The sequence below is a fragment of the Zootermopsis nevadensis genome, unplaced genomic scaffold, assembly GCF_977971745.1.
Source record: "Zootermopsis nevadensis isolate Lab colony 2312 unplaced genomic scaffold, Znev_1.0 Znev_ptg000030l, whole genome shotgun sequence".
In the NCBI taxonomy this organism is placed as follows: domain Eukaryota; kingdom Metazoa; phylum Arthropoda; class Insecta; order Blattodea; family Termopsidae; genus Zootermopsis; species Zootermopsis nevadensis.
The window spans coordinates 12,891,785-12,911,066 of record NW_028259162.1 but is presented as its reverse complement, the minus strand read 5'-3'; the positions used below and the strand labels follow the sequence as shown (position 1 = coordinate 12,911,066).

Sequence of the window (19,282 nt, the reverse complement as noted above, 5' to 3'; positions counted from 1 at the left end):
TCGTGTTACTTCAGTCAAAACTTTCAAATTCATTTTCTTTAAGATCCATTTTAATAGTATTACCCATCTATGCCTAGGTCTCGTAAGTGGTCCTAACCGTTCAGGTTTTTCAACCAAAATTCCGTGTCCTTTTCTTATATCTTCCATGAATGGCATGTGCCCCACCCTTTTAATCCCGTTTTATTTTATCACCCTGCTAATATTTGGCGCTGACTTCGCCTTCGGATCATGAAGGTCTCGATGCCTATCTGTCGCCAATAAAGCATTAAATAATGAATTATTTTGTCTAATAATAATCCATGGCGTAAGAGCCCTCTGAGAGCCAAAGCCGACTAGCCTAAGCAGAGGTGAACGATCATCCAACCAGACATAGGGTGACGTGTGGTCAGCGCGACGAACCCCAAGCCATTGCTAGCTTTCCTGACCGGATTACGCTACTCATTGCAACTCCCCAATTTCCTCACGATGCTGGGTTAGCACCGGTCCCATACACCAGTCGAGAATCTTATGAGAAATTTCTTTCCCCGAGACTCCAACCAGCGCGCATTCCGTATCACCTGTCCGAACCATGATGCCTCAGACCGAGTGGCTACGGGGCGGGACATTTTGTCTAATAGTACACTGTAAATCAACAATAGAAATACATATATAATACGATACATAGATATTCTGTTGTAATTTAATTACATAAATTGCTTTATTCGTAGAACACTAGCGGTTAAGTATTATAGAAAATCTGAAAGAGTATTTAATCACACTTTTATTCAAAAATCTAAGACAGCAGCACATATAAATCAAGGTCGCTACTTCCTTTGCTCAAATAAAAAATACTGTTACGATTTAGTGAAGTCAAAAGACTGTTTTTCTTTGTTGTTTGGAAGTATATGTACATAATAGCCCATGAATGGGAGAACATTCTTTTGTTTCAATGTATGTTTTACACAAAGCATTATACGAAAATTAAAATTAAGTAATGTATAACAAAAAATATGTAAAATTATTCCTTATCTTCTTTTGATTAAAAAATATAATGCGATTTAAATTAGTGAATCATATTATTACATGCACATAGTAGGTTTTGATATATGATCAACTATCCAACCAGCACTTGGCTATTATATGTGAAGTCGTATAGTTATTTTGTTATCTTTAATGTCTGCATTCTCTGATGTTTGTCATTTCGGTTCGATTACTTATAAGCTTATAACATCAACTACCTGTTAAAATAGCCTCAAAGTTACAGACCATGCCTCTTCTCTCAAGTTGCAGACAAGAGTGGGGAATTCAAGTATGCCATCAAAATTTTACATGTATCGCAGAATTTCTTCCGTCTACATTCTGTTCAAATCTATTCTACCTTTTAACTCGTGCAACTATGCTTGAAACAGCAGACAGACGAAATAAAAGAGAGAGAGAAAACTGTGTTAGTTGTCATATCAAAGATTTAATTAAATCATGTTATGAATCAGCAAACTCCAAAAGAATAATATTCTTGTGTTCCTCATCTAGTGGATAGTAAGCTTCTGTGAGAAGAATCATGCCTTCCTTCGTGGAGTTTGTACAATAAAACTGTTGGTTTTTATACAAAAGGAGAGCAAGTGATATAGAGAAGCCCATTAAACTTACTGTCAAGTACTAATTTGTGCTTTCATTACACATTCTTTATGTATTGTCTCGGAGCGTCATGTATACGTCTTTCAGACTGTCTAACGTATTGTTGTACGACGAATGACAGTAGCTTCTGTGTGAAGTACACACATTTCTCATAAAAGTTTTGAAAACATAGCTCAGAGTTTGACTTGATAATAAGGAACTCGTTCGATACTGTGCAAAATTTCTCAAGTTAAACTTATTTTAATTTTATGCCTACATGAAAAAGATTGTTGTTACTTTTCTTTCCATCAGTTATAAAATGTAAAATATTCAGTATTTAACCTAGAAACTCCCTGGAAACAGAACGAGAACACAGATCATGTCTCGAGATACATGGGTCATTTCAATTAAGTTCACATTCGTGCAACTTAAGTATGTTATGATTATCATCTACTAAAAGATCTGGGCTCATTTTCGACAGATTTCAACTCCATTACATTTCCTTCCGTTATCCGTTCTTTGGTCTCCAACCTGCACTGCGTTCTCTGAGCTTGTAACACCACGCAGTTTTAGCTGAGTGGTTGCTAGACGTTTTCAGCGTTACGTTCTATGAAACTCAATTGTTTCACTAAATTTCTTTACAACGTACAGAATGCTTCTGTTGCAACCAGGGCGGATCGCATATGCAGCTGTGTTAGCCCAGCCAACACTTTGAAAATGAAATATAAAAAGTATTGTTTTCGTGATTCAATGATATCCCATACACTGTAATACAGACAACCTATCACATGAAACGAATCTTTAGCTGCTCCAGCCAGACGGCCGCCTCTAATGATAGCCGCGCAGGCGCATTTGAAGGAGCCAGCATAGTGTGTCGGCTTGAGGGGTGGAGTAATTACACGGCCTTCTAAGCTAAGGTGTTAGCCAGACGTCGACTGATAACGCGCTAACTGCTTTCGTACTAGCTGTTTCAGATTTTTGGCGCTTTTAATTTCTTAACGCGTGTGCTGTGTTGATATTTTTGTGATTGTGCATCATGGAAGGTAAATTACCATGAAAACACTCGATTGCCAACATTTTCACGATGTTCTATCTCGCAACAGGATTTGTCTGACAGTTTTGAAGACACCACGCACCTCCACTACGTATTGCTTTAATTTTATACGATGCTGACTGTACCGTACACTCAACGAATCCAATACATCCCTCATGCGTATGTATTCTTCTCTTAGATATTTAACGAGCGCTCTCTCCTGCATTATCCTTCATCCTTCATTCCTTAAGGACTCTCTCCTAAGACTCATACAACTTTGCAAGTTCGTACCTTGAATGATTGGCTGGGTGGTTTCTAGAAAGATTGTCTTTTGAACTCTGCTTCTGGTAGCAGGGAGCATGTTTCCTACTATAAAAGGTTCTTTCGGAAAGAGAACTCTGATATTGAATGAAGGTTATTCGCGTCTCACTCAGGCGTTACTGAAGTAGAACCAGTACGAGTGGGAATGAAAGAGAAGCAGAAAATATTGAATCAGACGAAGGCTTGTCGAAACTATTTAACGCATTCTTAGTGAAGCGAGGGGGGAGGGGTTATGCTCGTTAGTTTCCTGCAGATATTGCACGCAGGAGTTATTCTGAAGTACTGAAATGCCCTACAAAGTATGTCTGTAGATTTACGTTTAAGCAAGTATCTCTGTTGTTTGATGTGGAGAATTCCGCAACCCAGTGCCCGTCAGGGCCTATATGAATAAAAAAAAGTTTGATATATAGTAAAAAAAAACAAATAAGCTTAATCAAATTGTCTTTTCTACTAATGCATGAAGTAGGATTTGAGGTTTCCACGGTGGTGAGTCTGTGGAACGTTGTCTTCTGGGTTGTTGAGTCTTGCAGTCTGTAAAAATTTATCGACGTTTCAGAGGTCCTTGATGCCTCCATCATTAGGGCGATAAGTGATCTCGGTGATCGCGATAATTACCCTGATGATGGAGGCAGCAGGCACATCTGAAACGTCGATAAATTTATACAGACTGCAATACTCAAGAACCCAGAAGATAGCTATCTTAACAAGCGTGTCATATATGCAGGCACATGTATTTGAATGACATCTCCCCCATATTTTGTATTCTACGAGTAGACAACATGGCGTGAGGTATAATTTGAGTATTTCCGTTTTGGATACCTACGTGTCAGTGACTCATCTCTGCACCGCGAATAGGCTGTAGATGTATATGTATACATGTGGACGTGTTTATAATTTTTGGAGAAACTGGTAAGTTTTAATGGACAGCACTAACGTTTTAAGGGAATATTTGAGAGATTTATAAGTGTTGAATGGAACGTAAGAGTAGCTTTAACACTTTCAAGCCAAAGCTCATGTAAGCTGTATTTAAAATTTCAGTTCGTACCTCAAAGAAAACAACGCGTCTCTGTTATGAGAACCAGTTGGTCATTGATATTCAGGGACGTAATCTTTGTTTAATACAACATTTATACGAAACCTATTAATAAACTTTGTAGGCAAAATATAATTATTGATTATTGAAGCATAAGTAAAATGCTGTATTTACCAGTGGACGTCGAAAGGTTAAACTTATTCCAAATTGATTCTTTGCAACGAAACTTATTGTCCTAAAGCGTAATACTGCATTTAGTGAGGGTTTTTCTAATTCGAATTTCTGTGGTCAGTCGTAGATAACTTTGGTTCTGTTCTCATGTTCTTTATATGCTATTTATAGTTGGTAAAACTGTTCCGTTCTAAGTATTCCTACTGTTCGGAACTAAATTTAATATTTACCGGAATTTTATCTGCATTGCCGGACGTATTGAATCTTGCACAATTCCCTGCCTCTCTCTACTTTAACTTTTATGCTCTTAATGGCATGGAATACATAGATTATAACATTCAAATTGCTAAACGAATTATCAATTATATTCCTGTGAAGCTTTACATCTTTCGAGCTAGTCACTGGTTCGAAGCGGTAACATGTTTGGCTCGTTAGTGTCTTAATCTTAGATCATAATTAAGCATTCTCTGGAGCGGTGATTGTATCATCGCTTAATCAGGTTGTAGATTACCGTCTCGGGTACAGTTCTCACAAGTGACAGTTTTATATAAGTTAAAATTGGATTTAGAGAATCTGACAGTTGCTTCTTGTTAACTTCTGTCCTAGCCTATCCACTCAACATACCGAATTCTAAAATGCTGTGATTTTCCAGCATTATGTGCACGATCACTTATAGCACTTACGTATCGTACATTGTACCGAACTGTTTCTTGTGAGTTGCTGCCGTCACCATAAAATTTACCATTTCGTTCCTAAGTTGAATTTAAGAATGTAATCGATTATAAGGATGCAGTTAGAAAGCTCTTAAGCCTCCTACTGCATTTTGTGCGACATAGATTTAATATGACTCGTTTGACGTTACATGTTCAGTTGAGATTTCTTACGTCTAGTCCAGATTTCCCCTATGGGAATTTGTTTAAATATGAGTGCTTCCAGTTTCAATACATTTTATATAGAAAAGTTCATTCATAGTCATAATACGTTTACATTCATCTCACTGCTACACCGCACAAGCTGATTTCATGTAGGTTGCTAGGTAGGTTTGATGTCTATGTATCCGATAATACTTGTCATTTGATACGCCGAATCTAATAATTACATTGGTAGTTTTGTGGCTAGGACTTTACTAATTGTCGACTCAGAGTTTATTCGAGCATGAGGCGTGTACTTCCGTTCCGATCTCATCGCCAAGATGGTGGAGGCAGAAAACATTGGTAAACTTCTAATAGTCTACATGGTTCAAGAAACCAGAAGGTAGCCATATTCATACTCGCCGCTGTGAGAATCTCGAATCTCACAAAATTATTTAATTTCAAAAACATGACCTATAAAATTACGGAAGAGAGATAGAAGGGCATAAACGTCTTATAATTTTTGTAACATGGCTGTGAAGAATCACTGAGAACAAAAGTTCCGCGCGTATATTTCGTTTCAGTACACAATTTTTTAACGCCCAGTAATAAAAGTTTCTAACCTTTTTATCTACTTAAGAAGGCGCATTTCAAGAAACCCTCATATCTAATAAAACTTTTCTATCTGCTTTATCTTGATACTTGCTACTGTATCGATGTATCGACCATGACCATGTAACTGAAATCGATACCACTCGTAACTTATAGGTGATACTGTAACATTGTTCCTAATGTCATTTTGCTGTAGTAAAGTTGCTAGAGATAAAGGGTATGTGTTGCGTTGAGCCTGGCGGCTGTTCCTTGAACTTTTATCCTTCTTCCATTTACGAGTCGAAACGCAAACTGAAGACTTCCTACTTTCATGTGCAAAAAAAAAGACAATAAACGACTTGATGCAGGATGTAATTGCGTTAGATGATTTCTTCTGTGTGTGTTTGTTGATGAGCTGGATACTGAGATTTTTCTGCCTACAGAATGAATGATTAAAACAGTGTTAGGATAATAATCACTAGTAAGCCGAATTATCGTTTATCCAGACGTGGTAACCGGGAGAAAACACGGTAACAGTCCGGCACATGACTACGACAGTCAACATTAAACATTTGTATTTTTGAGCCATTTTCATTTCTAAGAAATAACATGATATGTTAGTAACCTTCATAAATTATTAGTCTGTGTATTATTATTTGTGTATTCACTATTTACTTTTGTATTGTAATTATTCGTTTCTAAATATTTCTAACTCATTTTCGGATAATTTAAGTTGCATTAATTTCCACAAACACTCAACATGCTTTTTGACACTTTGTCTTAAATCATGTTACATTCATAAATCTTTACGTACATAATTTAATATACAATACATGCGTTGGGGTCAGTTTTACTGCACCATTAATATAAATCAAATCATTACTGAATGTTTTCTTTAAGTGTCAGTTGAGAAAAATAAATACTTCGAAACATAATGATTCAGAAATAGGTGTCTGTCTAAGTAAGCATACTCAAGAGTCCAGACTGAGTTGTAAAGCCCATACGGACATGAATTCTTACAGCTTATGTGGGAGAACCACTTGTCACCTCAATAAACAAACAACAGTCTTCTTCAAAGACTGTTAATAAGAACCAGACGTCAGCAGTTCGCTAGTCCTCATGTGAAGTACAAATGAATTACGAAATTATTCTTTATGCCGCATTGCAGTGTATTTACATACGTAACTTACGGAAGGTAAACACACTTTGAGGAGGTGTTGGAGTTGTTAACCGTTAACGCGAACATAAATTGCAGTTCAATGTACCCTTGATCGTAGCACACGCTCAAAGCACTTCGTGACCTCGTGTGCAAAGAATTGTTTTTCGTAGGAATGTTGAAAAAATTGGCACAAACTTATCTTTTCTCTGGAAATTACTGTCACATGGGCTGTTGCGCCCTACAATCTGATATAAATTTACCGACGTTTCAGAGGTACGTTAAGGATCTGATGATGCTAGAGAAGTTGAGGAAACACCTCAGTCTGAATAGCCGGTAGCTTCGACGAGATTTGAACCTATTACCTCCCGTAAACAAGTCTTGTGCATTATTACATCAGTGTGCTCCAGTAAAATATAATAATATTAAAAATTTTAATTCATTTCCTTTGTTTTACTTGGTGGCTCTACAGCTGCGGGAACCAAAATAATAATGATTCATGTATTTTATGTGCCTGAGAGGAGCCAAACAAGCTGCTGTGAAAGGTTCAATTCTTATTCTGTAACATGTTCAGAATTGCAGGCAGTAATAATAAAAATGTGGTTCGAGTGGAATTTATTTTATAACCACCTGTGCACGAACCCAGGACACTAACTCATATGCTGCAGATCTAGTACACTGTGGACAGGAAGCGATATTGAAGAAAGCGGTTGATTTATATTTCAGCGTCCAGACCGAGCATTTACTTACGGAGACAGAAAATCCACAAGTAACCTCCATCTGGAAACAGGTCCCTTCTCGATTCTTATTGGGTATCTTTCAGGCAGAGTACAAGAATATTACCACACTCCGTCATTTTGGTACTAGGCTTCAAATTGGGTAACTCAGGTAAAGACTAACTACCCTGACTTGCCTACTTTTCTTGGTTTTCCTCAGCCCGTACAGCCAAATACATTAATTTCGTTTTAAATTTAGGCATATACACTTCGTACTATAATTTTTTAACTTTTTTTACAGTTTATCCTACTGTTCGGTTCTATATAACATAAGCAGTTTAAAAATATTATTAAATTAACCAGAAAGCGATAAACGCATCGGTTTCGTCACCCGGAACAGCTATAGCAACACGACATCCTACAACAGAATGTCACCGTAACCTAATCTACCCTTCGCCGTGTGGTTGCCAGAGTTTACAGCCGCTAATCTTGATTAAGGCCATCAAAATTATTTGTTTCATTACTTTTCGAAGGCCAACATCATTCCGTTTCAGGTCTTCCCACGGGAATTCATCTGGAGTAAGCAATAAATATCATCGTAATCGTTGCGAAGAGAACATACATCATGCCAATTAAAGGGCAATAAAAGACGTTTTTATTGTCATTATAAGTATAATAACTTTTTCTTTGTTGTCATAGCGTGTATTCAACTCGCTGTGAAAGTTGTCCTGGGGCGATTAAACTCCAAAGACTTTCTGCCCGTGGTAACAAGCATAGACTTGCATGTATCCGTGTAAGTTCACTAGCATTGAAAGAGAACGATAGAGCACACAGCTAGACATGTTTCATGTTGCTAGGTTACAACTGAATAGTACTTCTCTGTATTTAACATCTCACCAAAGTCCTTGGACCAGAGTCTTTCTTGAGCAGCTAAGTCACTGAACTCGTTAACATATCCCTCGCCTTATTTGTAACTCGAAATGTCATTGTCGTGTTCACAAGAGCCCACCATTGATTCTCTTCCCGAGGCAAAGGAATCCACTTCATACTCTCATATCCTATTTATTTATTTATATCGATTTTAATATTGTCCTCTCATTTAATTCTAGGTCTAAGGCTATTTCCGACCAAAATTCTCCATTAACTTCTCATTTCTCCCATGCGTGTCTCATTCACTATGCATCCGATACTCATTGATTTGATTTTCCTAATAATGAACCTGTTTGAAGGAGGTATGAATTATGAAACTCCTTATCATGCTGTTTTCCCATTACTAGCCGTAGGTCCCATTAAGATCTATCCTTTTCTGACACCCTGTCTCAATGGAATCTGCTTTAAACGTAAAGTTAATATCTTCAAACTGTGTTGTCGAATTTCTTGACGTTTCGTGACACATTTTTCGCTTGAAGTCGTAGTCAAAAGCAGCAATGTAAACTTTGAGTATTAAAGTTGGCTTATTAACGTCCAAAATCATTTAACAAGCAGCTATTTATTTTGTATTGGTCCTGAATGCATGGTACAAACTTATTTTTTTAATTACATCATTTTTGTTGTTGTTATCGTTATTAATGTTGTAATTGTTTGTAAAATAGTTAACATGTTGAGAAGTAAGTTTGTTTCACTAAAAAAATTTAACTGCTGAATCAGTGTCCAAATTACTCAAAGATTTCGTATTTCAAAATATGAGATATTGATTGTCCAGAGAAGTGCTTAACGCGTCTTTGTACCCGGAATATCTCCGGATACGATTACGGAACCGCTCAGTCTTGAGACTAATGCACGCACTTTCTTCCACCCAAACTCAGACTCGAAATCCGATCACCTGGGATATTTAGCTGGAGGAATTTAATAAGATATCCACTGATCCGTCTGCACTGGTACTGTGGTCTGCGTTAAAAATTGTGGAGAAAATTTTATTGTGAATCCAGCTTAATCCATGAAATCTTAATTTAATCTTTTTCATAATAAATGCACCGAACATCATGGTTGAGTTGTTTGATCTCCTTCGTATTTGGGGAATTCCACATTCGAGTCTCGACTGCAGGCTGACTGTCCTGACTGACACTTTTGTGATTTTCCTCAGTTCCTTCAGGTAAGTATTGTGATAATACCTTAAACAAGCCATGGATGCTGTCTTACATTCCTTTCAGTTTAGTATTCATTGTTTATAAGCACGCACTGTTACATGCCTCAACAATGCATTTATATCTGCAAGAAATTGACAAGTCACGAAATTAAAATAAACTAAATTTCTTACTATTATAATACCGCTTATTTACTGAAGTTAACAATAATGGGCTATTACTCACTAAAAACTAAAAATAATAACTTTTATTAATACTTCTGAAGAAATAACGTAGGACTTTGTCAGTAACTTGATGTATTAGTAACGACAGTTGAAAGTAGCAATTTTCTATAAGAGGAAGGTTGTACGTATTCCTTTCAGTAAAATATCCGGTCGCCCTCACTTGCTTCCATTAATACGCCTTGACGACTGTGCATAGCCGATGATGGTCTTTCTCATTGTTCTGCGTCCATAGTTGCTGGCTGTCTTTCAACACGACAGCCAGAGAAGTCGCTGTTAAAGACAAAGAAGGACGTGTGTATAGAATCCCCTGACGCAATAGTCTATCAACCCGTTAATGCATTTTCTGAGCGAGAAGAACTCAAGGAACATTCCATAGATAACCATGTCACTGTGAAATTCGTGTAGCAGAGAAAAACTTCGTCGGGTATATTAAAGCACTGGTTCTCTAAACATTTAGTAGGATTTGAAGTTGTCATATAAGCGAGTATAAAGATGGCTTTCGCGCCGTGTAGTCTGGTAGAACTTTACCGACGTTTCAGAGGTGTTTGCTGCCTCCATCATGAGGGCCCTGATGATGGAGATTGTAAACATATCTGAAACATTAATCAGCAGGGTGCAACATACCAGAAGACAGCCATCTTCATACTTGCGGCTATGAGAACGTCAGATCTCAATATTCTTCTGGTAGTCTCTCCACACACAGAATACTCATACTAACATGATTACTTCCGGTCTGCCGTTATTCCGTAGCAATTCGCTGCCATGCAAAGAAATTAGATGGTAAGATGTTTCTATATTTGTCCCGTCTGAATAAAATTATGCCATTTTCCTCGGTTGATAATGAAGGTGACGAGCAAAGCACAACTGGTTTCTCTTCTTCACATACCAGACCAGTTAGAAAAGGTAACGGCAGGCAAGCATTACCAAAAGAGGATTTGACCCCAAATTTCGCAGCCGTCACCCTGGTACTAGAGTGCGCCATATCCATCAACACCAATTTTCTGGAAGCTGACTTCAAAATCTGTGAATCATATTGTTTAAATGTGACAGAACATAACACATTCTTAGACGTAAGACAAATCCATGGAAAGTATGAAGACAGAACAAAACAAAATGGAGAATCAGAAAAGTGAATTTTCACTTTCGTCCAAAATCAGAGATACAACACTCCGATTTTTATGTGTAGAAGTGGTTAACACTAATTCGTATTTAGAAAGTCCCAGGTTCATACCTCGGTCCGGTGTCCGGCTATCCTGCCTGAAGTTTTCCATAGTTTTCCTCACATATTCCAGCCAAATACCGGGAGAGTACCTTAAATTAGGTCAGGACCGCCTCCTTCCAGATCCTAACTCACGAATCATCCTATTAACTGACACTATATAGTCTGAGCAATAAATAAATAAAATGTAATATGATTTGAAGCTGGATCCGGTATTGAAAAATGTAACCGGATAACTTAGTGAGGAAAGCAGCTGTAGTAGTCTTATTTTCGATTGGCTTAGATCTTAAGCGACTCTGAAGATTTAGCTTAAATATCACCTTTGACCTCTTCCGATACACGCCGCGCTCTGGCTTTGTGTCATCTCCCATGGCACTCTGGAGAAGCTTCTTTCTGCGGGTCGGTTTCCTGTGGCAAACAACAACGAGACATCAGGAAGGGGAGAAGGTAACTTTGTAAAGCGTAGATCTGATCTCTGGGCCGAAATTAAGTTAACTCCGTACCGTGAGCCGGTCTGTCTTATGGTATTATAGCAGTAGCCTTGCTGTTGTATGATCGGACCTTTCATGTGGTTGCTACAGGACTTTATCTGCCTGATCATACAAGAAGTGTTGTGTGGTGTGTACAACGGTCCGGTGTACTAGTTACTGGGGCGTGAAGGACGGAAGTTATCTCTGGAATTTTCAGTGTCCACGAACAAATCGTAAGAAGGAAAAGCTCTTTGAAGCTTAGACCAGGGGACTGAAATTGTTATATGTGGATGTCGTAAAAACCGACTCGGGCAGGGAATTATTTCAAAACAATTGTAAATTTACACAACGTGTAGTCTAAACGAGCTAAATTTCTATTCTGTATTCGAGAGATACCCGGTTCTAACCTGTGCTGGAGAACTTGTCCTGGCTGAGATATTCGTGGTTTTCCTCTCTAGATTTGCGTAGGTTGTGAACATTTCTGTCACTACAATTCACAATATATCTACTCTTCCGAAAAAGTATTTTTGACCGAAAGTTGCTAAAATTAACTGGGGTAGCTCAGTCTGTCTTCGGGCTGGACGACCGCAGTTCGATCCCCGACGGGGACAGGATTTTTTCCTCTAGCCTCTGCGTCCAGACCTGTTCTGGGGCCGACCCAACCTCCTATCCAATGGGTACCGAGGGGTCCTTCCTGGGAGTAAAACGCGGCCGGGGCGTGATGCTTACCACTCACCCCCACCTAGTGCCAAGGTGAAGAATGAGTAGGAACTTCCCCCCCCAGGCGCCTACATGGCGTATAGTGGATAGTTTTTGTTTGTTTGTTCTTTTTCTTCTCAATTATTAATTTATAGGCCTATTATAATTTCTCATTTGACGCTTTACAAATTACTCAGTTCACAAAACCCCATTAATAGAGCAATAACAAATTGTTTTTTTCTTAGTTTTCATTCGAACTGCATGTCCAGACAATCGTTGTCTTCTTTATTTTACTCCTCAATAAAATGTATGAAATGTAAAATAACGTAATTTCCTCTGCTCTAGACACCCGTGTGCTTGAAATCCTGTCTAGCACAGAGCGAGAGCTTACGAAAACAATTTTATATTTTATGCACATTACTGAATTTGTTCCGAGTCTCTGACTCCAGCACACGTGGGTCCAACACAAGACTCGGCCTGCCCGTAACTATAATCGGGTTCCAGGAATAGCCTTCGAAGACGAAAGACAAACTGCACACGTGTGGGGGACTGAAAACCATTGAAAATCAAACACGCGTCTCTAATACTGCATGTATAGTAAATATATAAATGGGCATCTGGATTTCAATTCGTAATCTCAGTGAAAACGAGTAGCAGTGTGTTCCCCTTTTCCAAGAAACTGACAAAGAAAACAGGACTGTAAAATGCTATCCATACCGGAGTATATAGTTCCCATAAACGTTCTGGTAGGAGTTTGCCGACATGTCATAGGTGCTTGCTGCCTCCATTATCAGGGCTATTGTCGCAACTACACGACGTAACATCGGAGAACATAGTCATCTTACTATTGCTTCCATATAAGGGAAATGATCTAGATAGGCTGTCTTGATAGATGATCTAGCTTGGTTATTTGCTTTTAGTTTAATTTCTGCTATTATTTTGTTCCTTGTATTTCTTTAGCGTTTTAAATTTATATTAGTGTTTCCCTAGGTGGATTATTTACTTTTATTTATACTTTTCTTTGTGTATAATATTGTTTTTTATTTTGTGTTTGCCCGTATTTGGCTGTTATATTTAATATTGTACATGTATATGTTTCGTTAATCTGTTTGTGTAATATTTTTCATTATTATTTGTATATATTATCAATGTTTGCCTGTTATTGGCTTCTTGCTGTTGGCAAACACTTAAATAAACGAATTGAATTGAATATCGATACTAATTTTAACGTTCTTGGCTTTACGGTTCATTGTTTATTTCTCTCAAACTTATAGTCAGCTCTGACTCTGGATAGTTAAATTGCGTCAAAGTTTTTATTTGACAAGAAACTCGTGTGGTATCACCGCTGTAGTTATTTATCTACAGGATGGCATTGGATTTCGTGTGCTGGGTGTTACACCGGAGTGCTGTCTCCTGAATAGCGCCCTGTATCATGTACAGTGTGTTTACTAATAAAGTTGAACGCAACTGTCACTTCCCGGATGGAACTTCATGACTCGCCGCCAAACGCTACAAGGTTTGCCCGATATGAGTGAAGTATAGCTCCGTAAAAACGATAATAATCAGTTCCTGCTTGAAATGACAGTTGCATTAAACTTTATCAGTGAGCGCAATGTAGTATGTTTATTCTCGAACTTGCATAAAAAATAAAAAAAAGATCGCGCATTCCAGTGTTAAAAACGAAACATCGCTTTTGATAGTTAATTGTGTAGTAAGTGATTTGTTATTTGAACTCAGATCGTATCTGAACATAGAGTTGCGTACCTCCAGGAGCAATTGGTGATGCTTAGGAAAATTGAATTTTTACGTAAGTATAGTTACTTGAAAGTTGCATTTGACAGGACTGTTAATACACTGCATATCTGAGGAGAAATTGACAGTAGCCCTACAGAAACGTCTAAATGATTTACATCTGTTTCAGAAACATTTTGGCATTTGAGAACCGGTGTGGAAAATATGACAAAGGGGCCGAATTCTGACAGTTTGGCTAAATGAACTAAATGTGCGTATTTGATTCCGAAACTGATGTCTTCTTTATGTATCGTAATTACTATTTTAGAATAGTTTAAAACTTAATTTTCATAGGCGACGGGGTGCTAAAGACGCTTTGTCCGTGAACAGAATCTACTGGAATTTACAGTTGACAAATCTAATCCTTAGTTGTCAAGATTTTCACATGTGTTGTAAGCCTTGTTACCATGGCGCTTTGGAATTGGGTTGCTTTTACCTGCTATGTTAACAGTAGATAAAATGGTGAAATAAATTTTAAATACCAGCAGGCCATGTGGTCAATATGTATACTCCAGTTTCATTATTACAGCCTAATTTTAATATAGTAAAAATTAAGGCAAAGACACCCAGATTTAGACATAGGAGTCTTTTGTTTGCGGTTTTGTACATATGCCGCTTTCATTCTTAATTACACCCCTTATTTACAAGTTGCAGCCACTGGTGTATGCGTTTCTTTTCCTGAAAGATATCTGTAAAATAGCAAGGAAACTGACAAATTACAAGAATTAAGCTCTGCTTTTTCAGTCTCAGAAATTTGTTTTTTTAACAAGAATTTGAGGAAGTGTTTGTTGTTAACCGTATTCCTTCCACCGCTTCTGATTAGCCTCCACAAATCTCAATTCCTCGTAACTTAAGTCCAAATTCCTTTTGTGCGTTCCAATTTTATGTGTGTAATTCAAATTACACCTTTAACCAAGTCCATGGTCCAGAGTCCTTCAGAAGCTGATAGTCGCTCAGATAGTCAAGACGTTCCCCGACGTTTAGTAATTTTGGAAGGTCATTACAGTGTTCACAAGAGCTAGACTGAACATTTGTATGCATTTATTATCTCCCTTATCCGTGCTGCCTGTCCAGTCCATATGATCTTCCTTGATTTGCAGATTTGAACAAAGTAATATTATTTGGTGGAGAATAATTTGATTGAGAAAATGGGTAAGGGATCTAACAAAACTCAGTGTGAAGTGAGTAACATGGTACGAATTATTATTAATGTGGGCTCATTATTTACTGCAATATTTGACCTAAATGTATTTCTAGGTGTCAATAGATTGCTTCGCGTTCAGATCATGAATTAGACCAAACCTGATTATCCAGCAACCGCTCGCAGACGTAAGCCCTTTGTCGTTGAGTTTATGGAAGAAGGTACTTTTCGATTTACGTATTTTACGTGTTTTTTAAAGAAACAACATTACAAACTCTAGGTTGAAAAACCTTGAAAGTAACTTGTCATTATCATCCAATCTATAGTCCTACAGATAAATTTGTTTATCTCTGTATGCCATTACACTAACAAGGCATGATTTATGAAATCGTAGTTTGTAAAATATCCAACAGAGCGCCAAATACGTTGAAATAACACACGGTATTTATCGTTATACTAATTCGGTGAAATTAAATGGTAAAATCATTCAACATGGAAACGCCATATGGACTCACAACTGATCGGAACTTCACGCTTTGGCAACCTCGCCGCTTCAAACTCAGAGGCAGCAGCGCAGTCGAGAGCAGTGTATTCTCCGTGGGCCATCGCTTTGCATAGCTTGGTCATATGAAAACATGAAGAAAGACTGCATTCATAGACGACATTCCTTCCAGAGGAGTCTTTCTCTCAAGATACATCAAGTGACAGCCGGTCTCGAACGTGAAAGAAAAGTCTGTATGTGCATCAGCGAATGGTTCAACTCATATACAACATCCTTCTCGGCAGCTGCTAGCAGTGAGAGACCCCATCAGAAACTGGTCTGCCAAGCAAGCCACCACGTCACAAACATGCGGTATCAGTAAGCAAGGATGCGAGCCGCTAGCCGCCAGTAGAAACATTCCAGCCACTCGACCTAGTCGGACATGTAACGATAACCGAAAATTAGCGTCGATCTATTTATTGTGGATTAAAAACATGTTTAGTGCAGTGATGGGTGTTCGTGTTTCGAAATGTGTGACAAGCTACGAATTGTTTTACCAGAAATTATCAGTTCAATGAGAAGATGATATGCAGATTAGTGATTTTAAAAGTTTGTGTACATACATACACAAGGCATACGTGTCTTGAATATCAGAAGTGCATTAAAATTTGTTGCAACCAAGTAGGCCATAATTATAAATGGCCTTCTAGAAAGTGTAACGGCGACACGAAATTCGTAGGTGACCTTATTAACTAACACAAGTACATGAAACGAGTTCTGACAAGAAGTGGTTTAATTTATTTATTTTTACCAGGTTTTTGTGTCTTGTATTCGACGTTCCTAACCTCTCTTTTAAAATCAGTAATTCGTAATCACTCCAGTAAAGTAGACCTACTAGTAACGTAAGTAAAACACAATTTTGTCTGTTATGAATATATTTACAGGTTAGCTGCACCATGCCAAATTTGTACATATGAAAAGGTGCAAGTTTCAAAACCCACGTCTTTGGTGACGAAGCATTTTTCTGTGTGCTGGATGTCATTTTGAGTCAGTTAGAGCTTTCCCTCGGTAATAATTCTATGCAATGTGTGCTAAATAAAGCCAGTGAGGTTGTGGTGAGTGTAACAAGTCAACAACATTGGCAAACAACCCCCCCCCCCCCCCCCAAGCATCATCTGTTAATGAGTCTTGCATCAAAGGGCAGCCACCAACATAGTGAACTACTTGCATCAACGCGGATCGATACAAAATTACATTGCGTGTGTGTGTGTGTGTGTGTGTGGGGCGATATTCGTAAATTTACTCAGACAAACGTTTGAGCCCATAAATATTTTTGGACAGTCACAGTTTGTATTTGGTATGCCCACATAAATTTTATTTGGTTTTAGGTAGTGAAAAGGAGTGATTTTCAACTGTTACAATTTGATGCACTTAATGTTTATTCATTGAACGTCTTATTCTGAACCTTCGAGTATTATAAATCTAATTTAATTTTCGATATCATACGTGTGGACAATTGAAGTCAGCGGCTTTCGTCTGGATGTTTGTGTATCGGAGATACCATATTTGTGTAACATCGTACTCCATAATTACCAACTGCTTGTTTCTTAGTGAAGTGAAAATATCAATACCTCCTCCAGTGTTATACAGCGCCATATTAGAATCTGTACAAAAGTCACTGCTGTTGCATGAAGTGTGTGATGTGTTTTGATACGGGAGTGTTTGCATGGACGTGGTAGTACTACGCGATGGGCCGACTCAGCGGCCCACACAAGAGTTCTTCGACCAGCGCGGCCCGACCCATGTTTCGTGTCCACTACCGGAAGCTTGTGGACGACTGCGGAGAGAACAAGGATTCACTGAGCTTCGTTCCGCCTTTGCCCGACTACCTGTCTTACTGCTGTTGTCGGTGTGGCCACACGCAGAAACTCAAGGTACGACAGCCCTGCCCCTATTGGTGACATTATGAACAAGTTCCCTCTGATAGGGACCTGTTCATTTGTTTAATTGGCAAATGATCCAGAAGTGGTTTGCCGTTGCCTTCTTCTGTGTGTGAATGGAGTAATTGTTGGGATGCCCCGGGGGGAAATTCCGTGATACCTGGACCACCGGGAATCGGACCCGGGACCTCAGAATTACAAGCCAGCGTTCTGACCGCTAGACTATTGGAACAGCGGCACAGTCATGTATCGTGCATATGACAGTCTCCTGGGATGTTGCGCCCCATAGTTTAGTAGAATTATACCAATGTTTTAGCAAGTATATTTGAGACGTCAGAAAACTACCAGACTACAATTAGAGCCCGTGTATACATTATTAACATTCGAATAATAAATCGGGATTATGAGCCAGGAAATAGCCAAAATTCACCTAGAGGGATCGAGGAAAAAGCAGCAGAGATCTCTGTCAGGACAAATGGCGATGGATTTCTATCAGGATTCCTTTATAAAATTATCGGAATACCTCAGCTTTGCGGAAGCCCTGATTTTGCCATGTGCCGGCCGTGTACCACTGGAAACTTTCAGCTCTGCCCCTACCACTTATGCGTCCCTCACAGTCAGTAAAATTCCTTGGCATTTGAAGAATGTTAGCAAGTCACGTGGAACTAAAGGCTCAGATAGAACAAGTTCCAAGCACTCCTATAATAGGAGAACACTGAAGAGGGTTAATGAAACCAACAAACCATGATCCGAAATTGTAACAAATAAATTTAACTCTCTCTAAATAGCCTTAATTTGTTATAAATCGAATGCTGACGAGAATCGACACACACGCACAGATGCTTACTGCACCATCATTTAGGGTGATCGCCCTGAGAGGCGATCACATTTCTGAACAGTCGATATATTTCTACGAGACGACACGGTGCAACATCCTAGAACACAGTCATCTTTGAAAAAGTATGTTATTTGCTGAAAAAGGCAGACAGAACTTGTATCTTGTTTTATTTGAGATCTCTCTGAGAAGGAAGCGTTAAGAATGTGCATTTCATGACCTTTTTCCGTTCGGTTCTTTTTTTGAAAGGAAAAGAAAGTGTCATTAAGTAACATTGACGAAGGCCTCGTATCATAATTTGTTACCCTTTTTTTCAACCTGTAACTGCATGCCAGACAACCCGAGCGCTTTCTTTTATTTTTGATATTACACCGTGATTAAAGCCGAAGGAGAAAACTGGACAAGCAAAAGATTGAGCTAAGTAAGGATAGTCTAAAAACAGGAATATGTTAGATAATTGCTTCATGAGATTTAAAACTGTCGTCGTAACATCTAACGGAAGAGACGAAGGTGCATTGTACCCCAGAGCGAGAAAAACGAACGGGAAATGTTGACTTCATACGGATGGAACCGTTTCAATTTAAAGCCCATACGTTGTGTGATATTTTTCAAACGTTAAATAAGCTATGGTGTCGAGATCAAGAATACAGGGAATTTTTACTTCCATGCTCCTAAATCCGTCATGGAATGGTACTTAGGCATAAAAATAACATTACTTTGTAGGCCTACATATGCGAATTCTTTCTGTATAGCTGTGAAATTTGATTTCTCGCCTTACGAGAAAGTAGATTGAGTGTGTTTGAAAACAGAATGCTGAGGAGGTATTTTGCGGTGTGTCTTTGAGATAAATAAATATGAGGCTCGAGAAAGTTATAGGGTGGACCAAAAATGCCATAAATATTATAAACATGAAGTTTGTAAATATTTGACGTA

At 38.4% G+C, this 19,282-nt stretch overlaps 1 protein-coding gene across 12 annotated transcripts in view; it reads left to right on the top strand.

The window, feature by feature from the left end:
• LOC110829632 (EGFR adapter protein) overlaps nucleotides 1-19,282 on the top strand; it is a 743,671-nt gene that overhangs the window by 627,443 nt on the left and 96,946 nt on the right. Inside the window, exon 1 of one of the 12 annotated variants that reach the window (XM_022063564.2) lies at nucleotides 15,672-17,508. The exons of 10 other annotated variants lie outside the window; for them this stretch is intronic. In XM_022063564.2, the coding sequence (XP_021919256.1) occupies nucleotides 17,323-17,508 (186 nt within the window). In that variant the 5' untranslated portion in view covers nucleotides 15,672-17,322. Of the gene's footprint in view, nucleotides 1-15,671; nucleotides 17,509-19,282 lie in introns of those variants that run through there. One more of the 12 variants, XM_022063568.2, reaches the window with a different exon arrangement.